General features: G+C 31.0%; 1 protein-coding gene and 1 long non-coding RNA gene across 2 annotated transcripts; both read left to right on the top strand.

Moving 5' to 3' along the window:
- The first annotated feature begins 2559 nt into the window (after positions 1 to 2559).
- LOC115242215 (sodium/potassium-transporting ATPase subunit beta-2-like) lies at positions 2560 to 19095 on the top strand. Its single transcript, XM_029818327.1, has 7 exons — positions 2560 to 2915; positions 12599 to 12739; positions 13671 to 13787; positions 14164 to 14345; positions 14784 to 14885; positions 15814 to 15985; positions 17562 to 19095. The coding sequence occupies exons 1-7, from the start codon at positions 2765 to 2767 to the stop codon at positions 17672 to 17674; spliced, it is 978 nt and encodes a 325-aa protein (XP_029674187.1). The 5' UTR covers positions 2560 to 2764; the 3' UTR covers positions 17675 to 19095.
- LOC115242216 lies at positions 7177 to 7671 on the top strand. Its single transcript, XR_003885027.1, has 2 exons — positions 7177 to 7359; positions 7454 to 7671. It is a non-coding gene; the product is annotated as an uncharacterized LOC115242216 (long non-coding RNA).
- Positions 19096 to 19580: the final 485 nt, after the last annotated feature.

Raw genomic sequence — 19580 nt, 5'->3', positions numbered from 1 at the left:
TAGAATAGACCTCCGCGTTTTGGAAATTGTTACAATTTTTCATATTATATCGTATAATATAAAGATATATTCAAGTATCGGGAGGAGTAGATTTTTTTCACGTTTCTTCTCCCACTATTACAGTACTATTCAAGTATCGCCGCGCGAATGATAACAAAACATAAAACATAAACAATAGAGCGCTAATGTTTACGCCGCCAAGACCAAACATATTGTTATTGATAGTAAGTTGCCGAAATATTTCACGTCCTATGATAAATATATATATGCGAATAATAAATTATATAAGTATTTTAAATTATAGATTAATTATTTATTAATCGACAAATATGTATCACGAAGTTTTTCATTAAGTTGGTTACTCGATCCTGCGATTCGATTATTTAACTGCGTGTTCCCAATGTGAATCATATTTAGATCCTCAGAGAGTCGAACGATAAAGTACCGGAAGAAATATATTTAACTTTATAATATTTAATTTAATTTAATTTAAATTTAAATTATTTACTTAAATGTTATTAAAGAAATAATAATTATTGCTCATAAAGAGACATAGCAACAAAACGATAATTTATTATTTCGGACTTGTCAGTACTTTTCGTACTTGAATAAATAAAATGAAATTTAAATAAAATTAAATAAATAAATTATGCGAAATACGCGCTTCGAAATTTATTGTCGCGATATAATTAATGTATGATTTAACTATAATAACTATGTAAAAGATAATTAATTATTAATAATATTAATCATATCAATCAAATTATTCCTCGATAGTTGGCGCGATCGCGTTTGGAAAAAAAATTTGACGGAGCGTCTCGCGTCACTACTTTTCTGTTCGAGTATCGTCGCGTGAATGATAAAGTATTGTAGGAAAGGAATTTGTGACGTAGCGTCTCCCACTATTACAATACTATTCACGTGTCGCTATGCATAAAAGAAACTGTTAACATTTTTATGCTCAAACCAATATTGCAAGAAATATCTCAATTTTTTAATCATTTTTATCTATTATCATTTATAAAAACTAAATGTCGCATTTTATTATATTCTATATAACACACATTTTATAATATTCTAATAATATGCCGTGAGCAGCTCTCATTAAGATATTCACTCTTAAAAGGCATGTTAAATTGATGCTCGCAAATATTGTTACCTTTTTTCCGCAAAGCTGATTGATTATCTCGTCGTTACACTGTGCATTACTTTCTATCAATAAAAGCCTATCATGACTGAGCAATGCATTTGGCAGTTCAAATATTAAATGCGTGTGTAATTTTTATTTAATTAATTTTGGAAAAACAGAGAACTAGAGTTCATATGTATAAGTAATTATTCACACACACACACAGAAAATGGCGCGCGCATAGCGTGCGCTTATATTGTTCTAGTGATATTTAAAAATCGCGATATTTCTTGCAATATTGGTTTAATATACATAAAAATAGCGTCTCCCACGAACATAAAAATGTTAACGGTTTCTTTTCTCGTGGAATGCTATCCAAAACTCTAAATAAAAAGTCAGAAATGCGAAAAAGTCTATCCCTTCCAATACTTGGATATATCTTTATATGTCATAAAAAAAATTGTGATTTCGGAAACGTGAAAGTTTATTCTATCATAATTATTATATTTTTCTATAGTTTTATCCTTGCTCTTTCGAATTCAAAGGAATTTTAATCATTAACAGCGTTAATTAATTCTTTGAGATTTATATGATCACTCGGTGATAGGTATGCTCAGGTTTTCGCAAAATGTCATACCAAAAATCGCGATATCTACTCACTCGCGAAAACACGATTAATTATGGTTAGTCGATATATATAGAATATATATCAGTATACACAGTACATGCGTCAGAATAGACACGCCACGCATAAAATTATAAATAGAATTCTGTCCCGAATTCTCTGTCACGAATTTATATAGATCAACTGAAGTGGATTTAATGCGACGTTATAATCATACGAACGTGTAAAGCATAAAATTAATATTATAATTAAAGAAATTATAATCTCGAAATTAAAGATTAAAATAACGACAGAGAATATCTAAATGGTTTCTAAGAGATTCTTGATCATGAAATTAAAAGCTGAAAGAATTTTTGATTTAATTAGACCAAGTTATCATCGATAATTATACTTAGACAGATCGGTCTCTTATATTACTTTGATTTATAAGAATGCGCTACTTATCGCGTCTCTCGAAATTAATCAAGAAAAAACCAAATGAATCGTTGATGAAATCGCAACGTGCAGCCGGAGAAGTTCGTCTCACGAACGACTGTTTCTGTCCCGAGATGATAATATTTATTTATTTAATTTATTTAATATTTATAATATCGCGAAACGATATCCTTTGTTTCGATTCGCTGAATGATGACGTCCTTTTTCCCGACATTTCGCAAAATCAAGTTTCACCGCGCCAAGTATCAGCTCTAGACTTGACTCGGTCGGGGACCGAGTCTCAGCCGAAGATCGGCGAGCAGCTCGTCGGCTCGACTTGCCCCTCTACGAGGAGAACAGCTCGCTATCTACCTACGTATATCGCTAGCTTTCCCAGTTTAGGCCGGTTCAGACGAAGTGCGGAGCCCGGTGCGGTCGCGTTGCGTTCCACCGCTATCTCGCGTATCAGTCTACGCGAGTTGCCCGGCTCGTGAAGGTTGACGAGAGACCGACCGATCGGGGCCCCTCTGCCTACACGGCACTTCTACCTACCTGTCTACCTGTCGACTAAAGAACAATCGATAAGGATCGTCGCGATGAGTGTACGCGGCAAGCAAGTGCAAAATGGTATCTACGAGTTCGATTACATGCGAGTACCTGATACCAGAACACGCTGGAAGGTATTTCGCGACGGTATCTACAATCCTGAAGAAGGGACGTACTGCGGTCACCCGCCGAAGAAATGGGGTGAGTCATTTTTGTATTTCGGAGTACCTTGATAATGGATACTCGAACGCTTAGACTAGAATGAGTTTTAATCGACCATCGAAAAAGGAACTTCAAAATGCTGTTCTCCTTTCTTAGCTAGCTTTATTCTATTCGATGTGTTAATATTAATATTAATATTGCATAGAGGGGGAGAGAAGAAAATGTGAGATTTTTAAACAATTTTTTGTGTAACTCTTGACAATTATATTTTTAGTAATGATCTAATATCTGTTTTCTTCGCTGCTCCAATATTTGCACTCTCAATTAATTGTTTTACACAAAATGATAAAATTTTTTAAAACTTTGAAATTTGGATTGTTATTATTGATACGTAGGGCTGTTTATCTTGAAAATGATATTAATATCAAAATCTTATTAAAATGGATATGTTACAAAATAGATGCGAGAAACAAATAGTCTATATCTAAAAACGGCAAGAGTGATTCTTTACCATATGACCGTATAACATTATTATTAAATTTTATTTTACGCAAATACAATTTATATTATAATACACTATTTTCATATAAAATTTAGAATGGAATTTATTCTCTATTAGTGATACTCCATTAGTGACTTCTTTTCTTCTTGCGTAACTATATGCAATTAATGTTATTAGTTTACATTCCCGTGTCAAAATTCGAGAATTTCTAAAACTTAAAATATTTTAATATCGATAAAAAAAATTCTGTTGATGAGCAACCAGATTTAAATTTAAAATTGAAGCGCTAATATATACACATTTATTATTTAAACTGAATACTTGTGAAAATTATATGTTTCGTTTCTCGGAGAGAATACAAAAAGTTCTTTATAAAAGACAAACAAATTAAATATGAGAAAGATGATGATGATTACATATCGTGTTGCCTGCTCCAAGTTATTAAAAGCACTGCTCTTTGTTTCTCCATTATAAGAAAAATATTTTTCAAATTTTTAAATTTATGTATCTCTCTCAGAAGGTACAGTAATTTAATCAAGAATGTAACGGTGCTTTTAATAATTATACATAATGCCAAGACAAGTTTAGTTTAGTAAGATTACCATAGATATTGAAAATAAAATTAATATTATTAATCCTATTATATCTCGCGAAGTACAAGTTATTAATATATGAGAATCTTATTTCGCTTTTTTATATTCAATCGCGCAAAGTAATTTTCCTCCTCCTAAATTGGTATTTTTAAAATATTTACGATGCTGATGATTTTGATTAAATGTACACACGCACACGCTCACGCACAACTATTTCGTAAACCGCGTTCTTGTTATTGAGTTTCTCATTTCCTTGACATGAAAACCGCGAGTAATGTCAATGCGAGACAAGTTTTTTCGCATTAAAAGTGTATGGATAAAGAATATAGATCTGATATGTTTAACATAAATATGACTGATTATTAGAAAAAATACTAAAAATAATTTATCATATACATAAAAGCGCGCGTATTCGTGTTTAAAATATTTATATGTATTCATCTGTATAGTCTCTTAATGAATTATTCAGATATAAAATTATTCGCGAATAAAAGTTTCTAAAACTTATTAAATTTCTTGATCAAAATTTATTATAGATATCGTTTCTTTCACTTAAATTTCTAATATGTTTAGAAATCCCCTCGATGCTCGAAAGCAATATAAGATCGAGAAAAATAGAACATCAGGAATAATGAACATATTATCATATCGCGTTATCGTTATCACGAGAAACTAGATTTCAGAACGAGTGATCGAGAAATGTTCCCATTTGTTTTTTACCAAGAATGTAATATCTTGAATTGATTTAGAGAGAAAAAGGGAGAAAAAAGAAGAGAAAGTTCAGACATAATCAATATTCTTATCATATTCCGATTAAAAATAAATACGACGCTTAATGATTAATCCGACAGTTTGACGAACGATCGATAATTAATTTTATCAATATTGACTGGTTGCATATAATCGACTTTTATTCGATAAACATAATGAATTAAAGGGTTATTAAGTGGAATAGTCCAACATTGGTTGATGTGCACGTGTCGAGAGAGGATGTCTTACGTAGACTTCTTGGCGACTGTTTAGAAGCAGCCGACCCTGAGCCTCGTGTTTTGGCAGCGGCTGACTCGAGAGAGAGAGAGAGAGAGAGCGAGAGAGAGAAAGAGAGAGAGCACCGGAAATAAGTATCGGTGATGGTAATAGTAACACAGCGAAGGGAGTACTTCTGGGACCGTCTCTTGACGCGTTCGCCTTTCCTCCAAATCTTCGAGACTGGATCGTCAATAGCGCTATTATAAGGGAATGAGGACATGTGCGAGCGCACCAATACACACGCACGCTAGCAGATGTCGAGGGATATCGTATTTTTCTTGCTTTTTTTTTTATACGAGTAAAAAATATTTCATAATAATTTATTATGTCAACTTTCAACTGCGCGAAGCAATCTTCACATAAGAAGAACGTGTAAGGAAATTTGTTTATTCGAAAACGCACGCAGAGCCCCCGTTTGAACGTATATCTGCTAACTTATCTTGTGTTTTGCCGAGAGACAAGACCTTTCCTATTAATAATATCATCGGTTTTTCTTATGTTCTCTTTAATAATGTTACACGCGTCGATAAGTCCCGTATAATACTACGAAATATGAATTGTAAGAAATATTAATATTGAGAAATATTAATTGTAAGCGTTTTGAATTCGCGCATCTCACGATTTATCCCCAGATCCACCGTCCTTTTAATATCCTTGTAAAGTCTTTCTGTGCTTCACTGTCGAAGATATAATTAATCGAAAAATTTGTCTTTCAATCTTCCTCTATTTCAATTTTTGACACGAAAACATATGTGCAATCTCATCCATCGTATTCTGGGTTTCTTGTTTATTGCTTCTCGTTTCCCAAATTGTATTTACTGTTGAAAGAAAAGCTCTTTGCGTAATAAACATAAGATTTGATTAATAAACAAAAAGTTGATAAGAGACGAATTATTAAATCAAAATTATTCGAGATATAGGTAATTAGTTGTATGTGACTTTATACCGATAAATGACACTTGGCTATAAAATAATATTTGACGAATATTAGCATGGTTTAGAGATGTTAACCGATCATTCTCGTTAGGGCAACATTTCAAATGTGAAAACGTTATTGCAAACATGCCAATTGCTAAAAATAATGTGTCCAAAGGCGTCCGGATGAATCTGAGTGAATTGCTTTCGAGAGTATGCTAATGAATTATGGATCAGCATTTTCTTTTAGAAGATATAAGTCAACGTATAATAAGATTTGATATATTATCTTTGAAAAATGTTATGTCTTATAATAATATATTTTGCTCCAGTTTAACTACTGAAAGCTTTTATCTTAATCAGATTTTTTATCAAATAGATACCGTCTCATTTAATACTTAATATATAAAATATTAAGTATTAAATTTTATTAAATCATATATTAATTATAATAATATTAAATATAATAATATTGAATCATAGTTAATATGATGTAATAAATGCATACCGTAATTTTTTTGCATTATAAACGTCTCGAATTGATTCACTATGATCTTTTGATTATTTCGCTCGAAGAAGAAATCGGTGATGTCACTTTAAAACAAATTATGGCCTCGAAAATCTTGTAATTCTCGAGCATCTAATATCGATTCCAAACATGTTTTCTTTGGCAATGTTACGCAATGGGATATATAAGGTCGGTGAAATCGCGAATATAAACGCGCTTTGGATCGAAGAAACATCGACCGCAATACATTTTGTAAAACGATCAAGCCGAAAAAAGCCCACAATGTTATTCACGTTCCATTGTTTATCCGCACGTTGAATTGATTTAGAACGTAATACTCATAATAATGCTGATTAAATGCGACTCGTGTGTTGCATGCTTAATTAATCTCATCAGTAGAAATCGAATCTTTTTAAGGAAAAGCATAAACTTTTTTGTGAATAATTTTATGAAAAATTGAATAGCATTTTTTAATTCTATCAAACTATTTTTTTTATATTTAGACATGATATATTGGAATATTGTTTTACATAAAATTTCGTTACCATAATTGTAATATTCTTCGAGATATCGAATTTTATATTGTTTATAAATCGCATTTAAAATATGTAAATGATGTAAGGTAAGAAACTCAACAACTAATCGTTTTAAAATATATTTTAGAATTTGACGAGTTATTAAGAAATGCAAGTATTTCTTTCTCTGTATAAAAAAAAAAGAAATTAATTGTTATATATCCAAAAACAGGAATCTTTCGCGAAGAAGTGGCACAAAAGATTTTAATTTTTTGAAACAAAAAAAGACAGTTGTAAAGATATAAAATAACAATATAATAACGTCTATGATTTACATTACAATACATAACGGCGTCGTCAATGTCAGCAACGTCAGGAAAATGTCATTTTCCACGACACGCGATAAGATACCTCTGACAAGGTAATTCGAACGTCTTATCGCGAATATCATCTTTTTTTTTTCATCTGACGTCACCGCGCATACGATATTAAATTTATTCTTTTTCTTCTTCTAGGAAAGCCAGTTGCGAGCGGTTTTAGTTCACGAGAGATACACGTGTTTTTTTATACACGACTGAATACGTAACCAGCCGGCCCCGTATTATCGATAACTATCGACATCCGTTTATTATTTAGTATACGAGTTTTTAATATTCCATTTTTGCAAAGCAAGATATCTTTCACCGTTTCGGGATCTTTCACGATTCGCTGAATAAATTAATTTCGATACGAATATATAATGTGTCAAGCTCTTCCAATCGCTTTCCCCCTTTCTGATTATCCGATCCTTTATTTGCCACATAAAATATGAATTAACACGCGCGCGAGAACGAAGGGATCAATGTCCGGCAACAGGTGTTTCGTGACAAACGAGCCTTTCTTCTCGCTTGTATCTAAAACTTTACGATGCTCCATTGACGATTGCGAAATTGTTGACCAACATCTTGAGACGGGGATTGGAAAGTTATCGAGCATAAAAAATAGAGATTTACTTTTCCTTTTTAATGTAAAAAATATATAGAGTATATTGATCCATATAATAATTAACTAATTGAATAGCAATTCATACTTAAATAAGTATCTTAGTTACGTGACATAATTACGTTGACATAAATCAAATCATTGATGCAATATATGATTTTTATAAATATTTGTATCTACACATAATTGATTTCTACGTAAATTTTTTTTTTTTTTGCAAGTTTACGTGACGCGCATACGCGACAAACTGTGAATTACTTGCTTCTCGGCTTGCAGTCATAACGTTCCGCGTGCGAATTTTCACGCTAATCAAATCAATTCTCACGCGGCTTCGGTGTCGCTAAATTCCCGTGCAACCAATGAAGACTAAACGAAGCTTTTGTCAAAGAGATACAAAAAAAAAGAAATAACGTTTCGCTGAAATAATTTGACGCTTGATGCGATGGAAACCGTGGCGTGACATAATAAATCGCCGTGAAGTCGGTGTAGCGGGATAGAGTTAAAAAGAAAAATAAAGAAAAAGAAACGTCTCTAGATTCCAAGAGCGATGCATTTGCGTGTGGAAATATTTCTTATTTCTTGAAGACTTCGTACTCGGTCTGTCTCAACAAGAGGAATAATTTAAACCGCAGTCTTTCATTTTCCCGATGTTTCTTACCATCGATAATCGTTGAACTTGAATCTTTTATTGCGTACCGCAGACGCAATAAAACCTGTACACAAAACAAGATTAAGCATATGTAGAATCTCTGAAGAGTTATATTAGATTTCAATTTCATGGCGTAAAACGTGAAATTTAAGGTTTCTATTCTTTTTGATTGCAATTTTATTGAATTAAGATGTCATAAAGAAATCATATGTGCATTTTTTCGACACATTAATAAAATACTATTTTTACACTGAATTTTTTTTCCAACAAATTCCGAAATAATAATCGAAAATTCTATTTTCTATATTTTTTAAAAATATTTTTTTACGTACAATATTATATCAAATGTTATTAGCTTTTGCTCTACATTTTCAGCGAGACAATTGATCAAGATTTACAGCCATATTAATTGACGAAATGAGAGAGTTTTTGACATGTCTTACTAATTCGTTAACAAACTTGCGGTATATATATATATAATATATAAATCTGCTTCAACGTATAATGCGTGAAAATAATTTATACGATTTTCTGCTGACGATATTCACAAGTATAAAAAAAACAGGAACGAAGAGAGACTTCCTTCCTTTTTTTTTGATTGTTAAGACAAGAATGTCATTTACTCAGCTTGCGATTCCAATATCAGCTGACTCTTTCGAGGCGCACCGATGTCTGCCGCGTGATTTCCTGGTTCTCGCGAATCATCGCGAGAACGAGAATGCTATTCGTTGTCGTCGTCGGAGTAGATCAATAATAAACGGGTATAGTGATAAAGCTCTGGCGGATCATATGCGTATTATCAGCGCATGTAAATTTGTCTGTGGCTTCTCGACATTATCGCGCCAGACTCGAGTGTTGTACTGTGTGTTACAAGATATTTTCCTGATATCACATACCAGGAATTGTCTCATTATCCGCCGAACGTTTGAGAGCAATATTCTTGGTGATAGTAGAGTGTCTGCGTACAACATCGTGATGAATAGAAGGTCCACATTCACTTCGCGCGTGTTTAAAACCGGTCCATTTTACAGAATCGGCGAGGGAAAAGAATGAAGGTCATCGTTTACCACATGTTACGCTAACAGGAAGAAAAGATTATCTTATTTATATAGGTCTCGAGATAGGTTTGCGTTTAATCCTTTAAAACCCCGTCTTTTTTTTTTATTTAATAAACATTATTTATTCTTAATTAAAAAGCATTTTTTTCATAATTAATTTAGCTTTATTTACAGCTCGTAAATTCATCTAAAAAAAAAACGCTTCAAAAAATCAAAAAATAAGTAAGAATAAGTAACTTTAAAACTTTACAAGAGTCAAGGCGAAAGGCTTAAAAATCTTGTTTTCGAAGATTTTATCTTCGAGAACAACGGGTTCTAAAAATCGATCTGATAAATATTTCATTCAAGATTTGCCGCATATCATAATTTTGATATCGTGCAAATGATATCTCTTTCTCTTAACATGTTATACAAAAAAATATTTGATTGTACTTCATATAGTTGGAAATACTTATCGAGGAATCAATAGTTAAAAACTTTTAAATTATACGCTAATAAAGTAAGTTAATAGAAAACTATAACAATTGAGAAAACGAAGAAGAAATATGGCTCTTGTATCTTTATTGCAGCAATATTCGATTCTGACGTCATTTTAAAGCATCTTATATATCACTTTTATCGCTATCCTCTAATGAATAAAAGATAAGCGACCGATAGGTTAATTTAGCTTTAGAGATATGTTTTATATTCAATAAAACTGTTCGATTATTACGTAATTTAATCATTAAGTCGCCATCGCTTTGACGTATTATACCGCTTGTTCATAAAGCGGATGAGAATAATTACGCGATATGAAAGAGAGAGAAGTTATCACGAACGATTCAAAAGAAATCTAAGCTAAAGCGCTTAATATTGACACTTCAAAGGAGATATGATAAGAAGGGAGCCAGATAACCGTCTGCTTGTGAAAGCTGCTCCAATTTCGCAGTCATAATGACAAATACCGCGCCTAATCATGTAAATATTACATAAATATTACAGGAGCATTCTTTTAGTTCCCCTCTCTCGGAGAGGCTTACAAATAATTTGTATAATTTATTAATTTGATTGTAGAGCCATCAGAGACAAAAGAAGAATATTAGCATTAGACGGCTTTTCATTCACTTCCTGAATGTTGCTCTCAAGGCTCATATTTTTGACGTGGGATTTTGCAAATCGTTAATAACAAGTGCGAATATTTACAGCATCTTGCGCCAAATGTTGTACAAATGTTTTTGGTTACTCCTATTATTACTGCCGTTACTACTCGTGACGAGGGAGTTATTATGGATTGCGTGGCTTCGACTATTTTAATCGCTTATCCGATCATCTCCGAATACGTAATCGAACGAAACCAATGTGTCCGTATGTAAATATCTTTGTTCAGCCTCTAGCTTTACGCTGGATAGATAATTGGGAAGTTTACACGAGCGATAAGATTCTTATTATGCGCATATTAAAACTCTTCGCAGATGATATTTATTCAGCGAACTTATATGATTTAAAAAGGCGGGTGCATTTGACTGAAATATCATTTTTATTTAAATTTTTTATTTAAAAAAAGTGAATAATTTTTTGAATATTTTCAACTACATAAAATAATTTTTGAATGTGTTTTAAGTATCTCCACAAAATGTTGAATGTGTAAGAATGCCATCAAAATCTTTAAAACGTTCATCTGTAAAATCAGGTTTCTCGATCTTTATATATATCTTTCTTGGAAATTACTGGTCCAATTATTATCAATTGTTTTTAATAAGAAATAAATTATGATTTGATCGTTCAGTGTTTGTAAAGAAATTGTAATTTTATCAAAAGCTACAATCAAAGTCGCCAAAAAAGTTGATTTTATTTAAATTATAATTAACATTCAAATAAAGCTCACTCAGCGAAAAGCATCGATTAAAATGTAATTAAACATATAAGGAAAAAAGTGAAAAAAGAAATGTTAATTCAATACTGAAAAAAAGAAACATAAAAGCAGATATTTTTGCCATATCATTTCGCAATTGCATCCGCGATTTTCTTAAACAGATTTTTAAAAATATATATTTTTTTTAAATAAAAAAACATACATACATACTAATTAACTATCTAATATTAAATAATGAATAAACGTTTACATGAATACGAGATATTCAATATCATTTCGCAATTGCATCCGCGATTTTCTTAAACAGATTTTTAAAAATATATATTTTTTTTTAAATAAAAAAACATACATGCATACTAATTAACTATCTAATATTAAATAATGAATAAACGTCTACATGAATACGAGATATTCCAGCGTTGAAGTGTCCAAATCTCCACAAAGATCCCAATCTTCGAGATTAATGTTCGCATTTTTTGTCCCCCAAGTTAATAACAACGTGGCACGGCAGTTGGCCGCCCATCTTCTTGCGACTCTCGATGCTTTTGAAAAAGAATCTATATTTAGATCGCGCGTTGGCAGAGCGCCCTATGCTTTAAATATTTTCCGTTCGATCGACGAAACGATGAAAGTTTTCGCGGTTGCATAAGTGGACCAAAGTGGACTGGCGATGCCGATCAACGTCGAATAGCAGGTTTAAAAGAAAACAGAAATGTCAGAAAAGATGGTACTCCGCGAACTCTTTATGCGTGGCTCTCCGACGCACGCCTTGAATATTTGGATCACACAACGGCGCGAAAAATGCGTCAATGGCAAAAGTATAAATAGCGCGATAAAGAGAGAACTCTTCTCCTTCTTCCCCTCTCTACCTCTTCCTCATAAAATCGCGAAGAATTTCGTTAAAGGAGATAGAGAGCCCTACGCATCTTGTCTAAAAAAAATATTGTTGAACTTCCCAGAAATTTATTATCGATTTATTTATTTCGATTTATATTTTACAAACTTTTGGACGAGGAAAAATATAAGCATATAATTTAGAATGTTTCTTTACAATATATATGCAGGATACAAGAAGGAGATTGACGACCTTTTACCGGGCTTTTTTTCTCTTCTTCTTCAGGCATGACTGTTATCTTCTACGCTTGCTTCTACGCCGGACTGGCGATACTCTTCACCATTTGCATGAAAGGCATGCTCGCCACGTTGAGCGAGGAGAAACCTAAATGGACCCTAAGCAGCAGTTTAATAGGCACCAATCCAGGTAGGATTTTGACCTATACGAAAGTATATCCGATTTAATCACGCATAAAAAACGTTATATGATGAAACAATCTGGTGTGTCATAGTTTTGATATTATTTTTCTAAAGACACGTATTTTCAAAGAATTATTTTTTCTTTTCTTGCTGCGATGGATAGAATATTATTTTTCGAGACTTTAGGCATTGACGCAAGGTGAGTAAATATGTGAATATATTTACTGCATAAGTATATACATTTGTCGAAAACTATCAGATATTTTTTTAGAATAACACAACGTACAAGTAAACGTTAAACTGTACATCTTTCCAAATAAAGCTTTTATGTTATAGAATGAAGTCACATCTTATCGCAACTCTTTATGAGAAAATTTGCATACGATTGCGTCGCACGTTACGTAAATGTGTCACAAGCTTAAACTATATGAATGAAAAAAATGAATATAAACTTGTAATATAAATAATAAATAAATAACTAATAATTAATACCTAAGTTAAGAATCAACGATAAAAGTAGTTGGTTTTTTTGTGATTAAAGTTGCATAATCTTCGGTTGAATTCTGTCACGAAAATAAAGATCATTTATTCATCCAATTTTTTCTCGATGTTATTCACAAAAGAAAATTATTAATAATAATTAATAATTAATAATTAATAATCAATAATTAATAATCAATAATTAATAATCAATAATTAATAATCAATAATTAATAATCAATAATTAATAATCAATAATTAATAATCAATAATTAATAATCAATAATTAATAATCAATAATTAATAATCAATAATTAATAATCAATAATTAATAATCAATAATTAATTATAAATAATAATATAATTTATAATTATTATAATTTATATGCACAAAACCAATGAGAGTTTGTTTTTAACTTGTTGGAATTTTTCGATTGCATTTCGTTTACAATCACTAGGTTTGGGCTTTCGACCGATTTCGGACAACGCGGATGAGAGATCGCTCATTTGGTACAGCGCGTCGAATGCGACCGAAGTACAAAAGTGGACACGACTCCTAGACAATTTTTTGGAACGTGAGTAATGAATCACGCATTTATCATCCATACGAACGCTGCGATTAACTCTTTGATAAGTCTCACTAACACAGATAACGCGCGAAAATGAATCATCGGCCACCGGTGAGAAAGAGAATAATACTAACATGTGCACACTGTCAAAAGAAAAGTCATCTCCACCATAGCGGATGCACAGCATCCGCGTGTCTTTGATGCCGTTAAATCTAAGGATAAAATTCCCAAATTCAAGATTCGCTCTTATACCCAAATAACAAGCGCACGTGATTTTGACGTCAAATGAAATGCATTTGTTACCTGGGTAGTTTAAATAATTTCTTCGCACTCAAAATAATTTAATTATAATCTGATTCATGGCTCTGTTCGTTTTCGATAGATTATATCGATTCGTCGCTTTTGCCGAACGGCGGTAGAAATCAGCAGATCTGCAATTACACTATGCCGGCGAAGGATGGTAATGTATGCGCGGTCGACGTCAACAATTGGGGACCGTGTTCGCCGAATCAGCAATACGGTTTCAACAACTCGGCACCTTGCATCTTTATCAAGCTTAACAGGGTAAGAACATCGATACAAATTTTTGCGTAAAATGCATCCATTTATTTCAATTTAAAAAAATATTTTTTGAATCACTGTAAGTTTCCAGAAGCATATATCAATATCTCTCGCCAATCGAATATCTCGAGACAATTACAGATGTGGTTACTTAAAATTTTGCGCCTATTTTTTTTATTTATTAAATGACACATTTAAAAGAATATTTAAAATATTTAAATGAATATTTAAAAGAAAATATTATTAGAGAAAAGTTTATCAAAATTTGTTGCGGTTTGTTTTGCGATATTTTATATGAAAACTTTATCATGCGCGTATGTATTGTTTATGTGTTGATAGCTATAGCATTGCATGAAAACATTTAATATTAACCTTTTATTTCTATTGTTTAATTTGGATCGTAGGACTGTTTAAAAAATTTTTTAAAACGTTATTTTTCAGATATACGGATGGGTTCCTGAGTACTACAACGACACGCAAAATTTGCCGGCCGAAATGCCAGACGAGTTAGTCAAGTATATACGCGGTGCCGATGCTTCATGGGTTAGTTAGTCGGTCAGTCAGTTATATCAGTCGATAAAAATTTAAAAAAAGAATCTGGATTTGAACAAAATTTGGAAAGAAACTTCATCATTTAAATTTGCCACGCATGATACTCGATCATTAATTTAATACCGGACTTGCGAGACTTAAAAATTCAGAATTATAAACAGGGAAGAAGAATTTTGTATTTAAAATTATTTGTTATTTAATTTTAACAGAGAATATTTAGCTGAGTGGAATATTCAATAAAAAGCGACATCATTATCACACATTTTTATCATTATACCATAGTATCCGTTTATCTGTTTATTTTATCCAAACACGGATAAGAATTGTAAACGATGCGTTTCTATTTACGTGACTTTACGTCAAGAAATGATTTGATTTGTGAATAAAATTAGAGATTATGAAGATCATTATTACCTTCCATTCGATCTTGTTGCTGATGATAATAGTCTAATATTGCGCGATATAATAGCAACTCATTTTTGAAATATTATACATTTATTCATTTTTGAAATATTATACGTACAATATTATACCAAAAATATTAACAGCATGTTTTAAATGCTGTAAATCAGCAGAAACTCATGGGAGTACAAGGATTTATATAATAAACTGTCTTCTGGTATACAAAATATAATGGAAATAAAAGAATATTAATATAATGGAAATAAAAGAATACTAATTTAAAACAAAATTCAAGTTTGGCAGAAAATTCCAAAAAAAGTATCCAGTAATATATTTAAAAAATTGCTGCTAAAAATAATTGCGTGTACCACATTTCTTACTTGTCGCGCTTAAAATTGAGAGAAAAAATTTAGAAATTGAGACGCGAAAAGTTTAATTACCCTTTTATTTTAGCATTTTGTGTAAAAGATCAATCTCTCTCACATAATATAGAGTTTATGTTTCTTTTATATTGCAGTTAAATACCGTATGGGTATCCTGCCGTGGTGATAATCCTCATGACAGAGAGAGTATCGGTCCATTAAATTATTTTCCTAAGGGACATGGCTTTCCAGGATTCTATTATCCATACAAGAATACAGCCGGATACTTAAGCCCAGTCGTCGCTGTTCAGTTTCTTCGACCAACAAGTAAGTTAACATCAATGTCAAATTTTACAAATTTTATTTTAAAGAAATGATAAGAATGAAAAATAAAAATATTTACATTTACAGAAGACAAAACAAAAATATAAGAACTTTCAAATCACACTTTTAAAAAAAATTTTCTCCCAGATCATAAATAATACATTTTATAAAGTATTCTTTATATTATAAAATAAATTAATAATAGTTTATGTTTCTTTTATATTGCAGTTAAATACCGTATGGGTATCCTGCCGTGGTGATAATCCTCATGACAGAGAGAGTATCGGTCCATTAAATTATTTTCCTAAGGGACATGGCTTTCCAGGATTCTATTATCCATACAAGAATACAGCCGGATACTTAAGCCCAGTCGTCGCTGTTCAGTTTCTTCGACCAACAAGTAAGTTAACATCAATGTCAAATTTTACAAATTTTATTTTAAAGAAATGATAAGAATGAAAAATAAAAATATTTACATTTACAGAAGACAAAACAAAAATATAAGAACTTTCAAATCACACTTTTTAAAAAAATTTTCTCCCAGATCATAAATAATACATTTTATAAAGTATTCTTTATATTATAAAATAAATTAATAATTTTATCTCCCTCTCTCTTTCTCTCCTCAGAAAGTAACTAAATGATTGAACTAACTGCAATGATTTCTTTTTTACCACATTGTCCGTAGCGTTAAATTAATCTTTGAAAACTTCAAACCACGATTCGTGTTTTCGGAATCTTTCGTGTTTTTTTCTGATATCTGACATATATGCAACGTGCAAATATATCGATACGAACTTTTTTATTGAATCCATCATTCGCCATCCACTATCATTGACCGGTTCGTATACGACTCGTACGTAAATGACGCTCTCCAGATGAAACCGGTAAAAGCCGGTATGTTGCAGCACGGTATTTGTCGTCGAAAGGTGTCGTCGACCAGCACATACTCGTTCAAAGTTGCATTCACGATTTAATTTAACCAATCCTATATTTTAATAATCTTTCGTGAATCTTATATCTTTTTCAGATATCTGTGAAACAAAATAAATCATGTAAAAGATATAATAATAATATGTTACACTTTTTTTATATGCTATCCATGTATACAAATTATGTTGCAGCGTGTTTGTGTAAAGATAATTAATTTCATTGTAATCTTTATAATCTTTATTATGAAGTAATAGAGTATTAGATATTATATCATGATTTAATAACTTATTAAAATTATATTAGTTGTAAAAAAAATGTTGAAATCGTGTAGCGAAAAACTTGATAAACATCTGTACATCAATGTAATGTGTAATGTATCTCTCGTGTACCGATTTTTAAATATTAATAATTTTTTATTAGCTTTAAATATATCTATTATTTCTTTGTACTTATTTTATAAAATTTCGATAATTGCAGAGATTATTTCGTTACTTATGCTTCCTCTTATCCTGTAATTCAGCATATTAAGACTCTAAAATATTTCTATATTAATAAGAAATATCTAAATCAATGAAGAAAAAAGAATTTGCTCATTTTAAATACATTTAAAAATGATAAAATTATCTAAACTGACTTGTTTTTACAGGGAACCAAATCATCAACGTCGAGTGTCGGGCATGGGCAAAGAACATCAAGTACACATCGGTTGGTGGCGAAAAGAAGGGTGCGATACACTTTGAACTGATGGTCGACGAATGATCGCACGTCGCGATCATCGAGATCGTTATATCATTCTTGGCACGCCGTTATCTCATATAGCGTTACTGCGTGATTAGGAAATTTTTTCGAGATACATAAAACAGAGGAATCCGAAGGCGTGTCGAAGAGCATCACGACACTGGATTCCCGATCACGATAACGGCCGATTACTTCAACTAGAAGAACATTAATAAGTCAATAAAAGATCTGTTCTTTCGTAGCGTGCGTTAAAAAGGAAAGTGTGCGATAAGTACAGCTACAGAGAACAAACTTAAATTTGTTATTTTTCTGAAGATATTGTAGATATAATTAATCAATCGGGATTCAAATTTATTCAGTTTTAATCTTAATAGAATAATCTTAATTGAATTGTTCTGACAAAAAAGAAGAGTTGTCTCTTGTTGTAATTTACAGATATGTGTACATAAAGAGTAATTATGAGAGATATATAGAATATATGTCCGATTTTTGCTCAGCAAAAATATCTAAAATTTCTAACTCTTATGAAATACTTGAAAACTTAGAAAAGAGTTTCATAATTGGAAATATATAATTCAAAAATATTCATTGCTACCAAATATAAAAGTTGAAAAATAAAAAAAATTTTTAAAAGCAATTCTTAAAGTTTATATTATGTAGAAAGATTGCTAGAAATTTAAGATTCTATCAAGAAACTAAAAGTTTTCAAGGCTTTTATAATTTTATTTTATATTTAAATATATATACATATATATTTAAGAAACGTTAAAAATTAAGTATATAGGAGAGCACAAAGAATATAAATATCAGAATCTGCAAAAATCATAATAGCTCGCAAAAAAAGTAAATTATATAACATTTTCATTTTTTATATTTGCCTAAGAAATAGCTACATCTCAAAATCTGCATATAAAATTTAAATTTTAATAACGGATTAAGATAAATATATTTAAAAATTTATCATTCAAGTTACAATCGTAAAAAGATGAATATATCAAAAAACTCAGGTTTGTGCTGATCTAAGTATTTTACGTGAAATAAATTGGTAACAAAATCTTTAAAAAAAAAAAAATAAAAACTCTCTGAAGACCATTTAAAAAATATAAATAAAGATATAACTAATTCTCCTATACATTAAATTTAAGTGTCGCGTTTTTGAAGATACTAAACGCAATTTAAATTATACAATTATTTTCGGAATATTCTGTACATCTCTTATTCTCCTATTGTTTTGTCAAATTATTTATATATGTATCTCCAGCATAGTTGAACAAAGTATGTACGCTCGAATCGTGAATGTATATTGAACGAATAATTCATTTAAACAAAATATCGTGGTACTTATTAAGATATAGGTGTAATTGTACAAAATGAATAATATATCGCGATTTACATAGTAATATTTTTTTTTAATAAATGACAATCGTGAAAAATAACCCATACAAGTACAAACTGTTTTTTTTTTCTTAACAAAAGCGAGCATCGTATAATTCTTAATTTAATCGTTGCGATTATGTATAATTGTGTCAATTTATTCTCCCACTTCTTGGCTCCTTTCTCTCTCTGTCTCTTCCTCTTTTTTTTCTTTATCTTAAATAAATTTATTTAAATTCTAGATATATATATCTAAGCAATAATCTATTAAGGATATTAGGTACATACATTTATTGTTCTATATTCCTGTGTATCTTTCTGGTTGTGGAACTCTTTGCACAAAGAATTTGGAGAATACGTCAGTGCGCCACAGTATGAAAAATTGTTCTTTTTCACGTTTTTTTAGATTTAATGTTTCCAGATTCTTTAACATTAGTATTGACACAGGTTTGCTTTTATCTATACTAGAACATTAAAAGCGCGCGCCATGTGCGCGCCATTTATTTTGTGTGTGTATAATTACTTACATATTAACACTAGTTCTTCGTTTTCT

Source organism: Formica exsecta, unplaced genomic scaffold (assembly GCF_003651465.1).
Source record: "Formica exsecta isolate Colony F162 unplaced genomic scaffold, ASM365146v1 scaffold581, whole genome shotgun sequence".
NCBI classification, from domain to species: Eukaryota; Metazoa; Arthropoda; class Insecta; order Hymenoptera; family Formicidae; genus Formica; species Formica exsecta.
The sequence above is the reverse complement of the archived record's forward strand: the minus strand, read 5'-3'. Positions and strand labels throughout refer to the sequence as shown.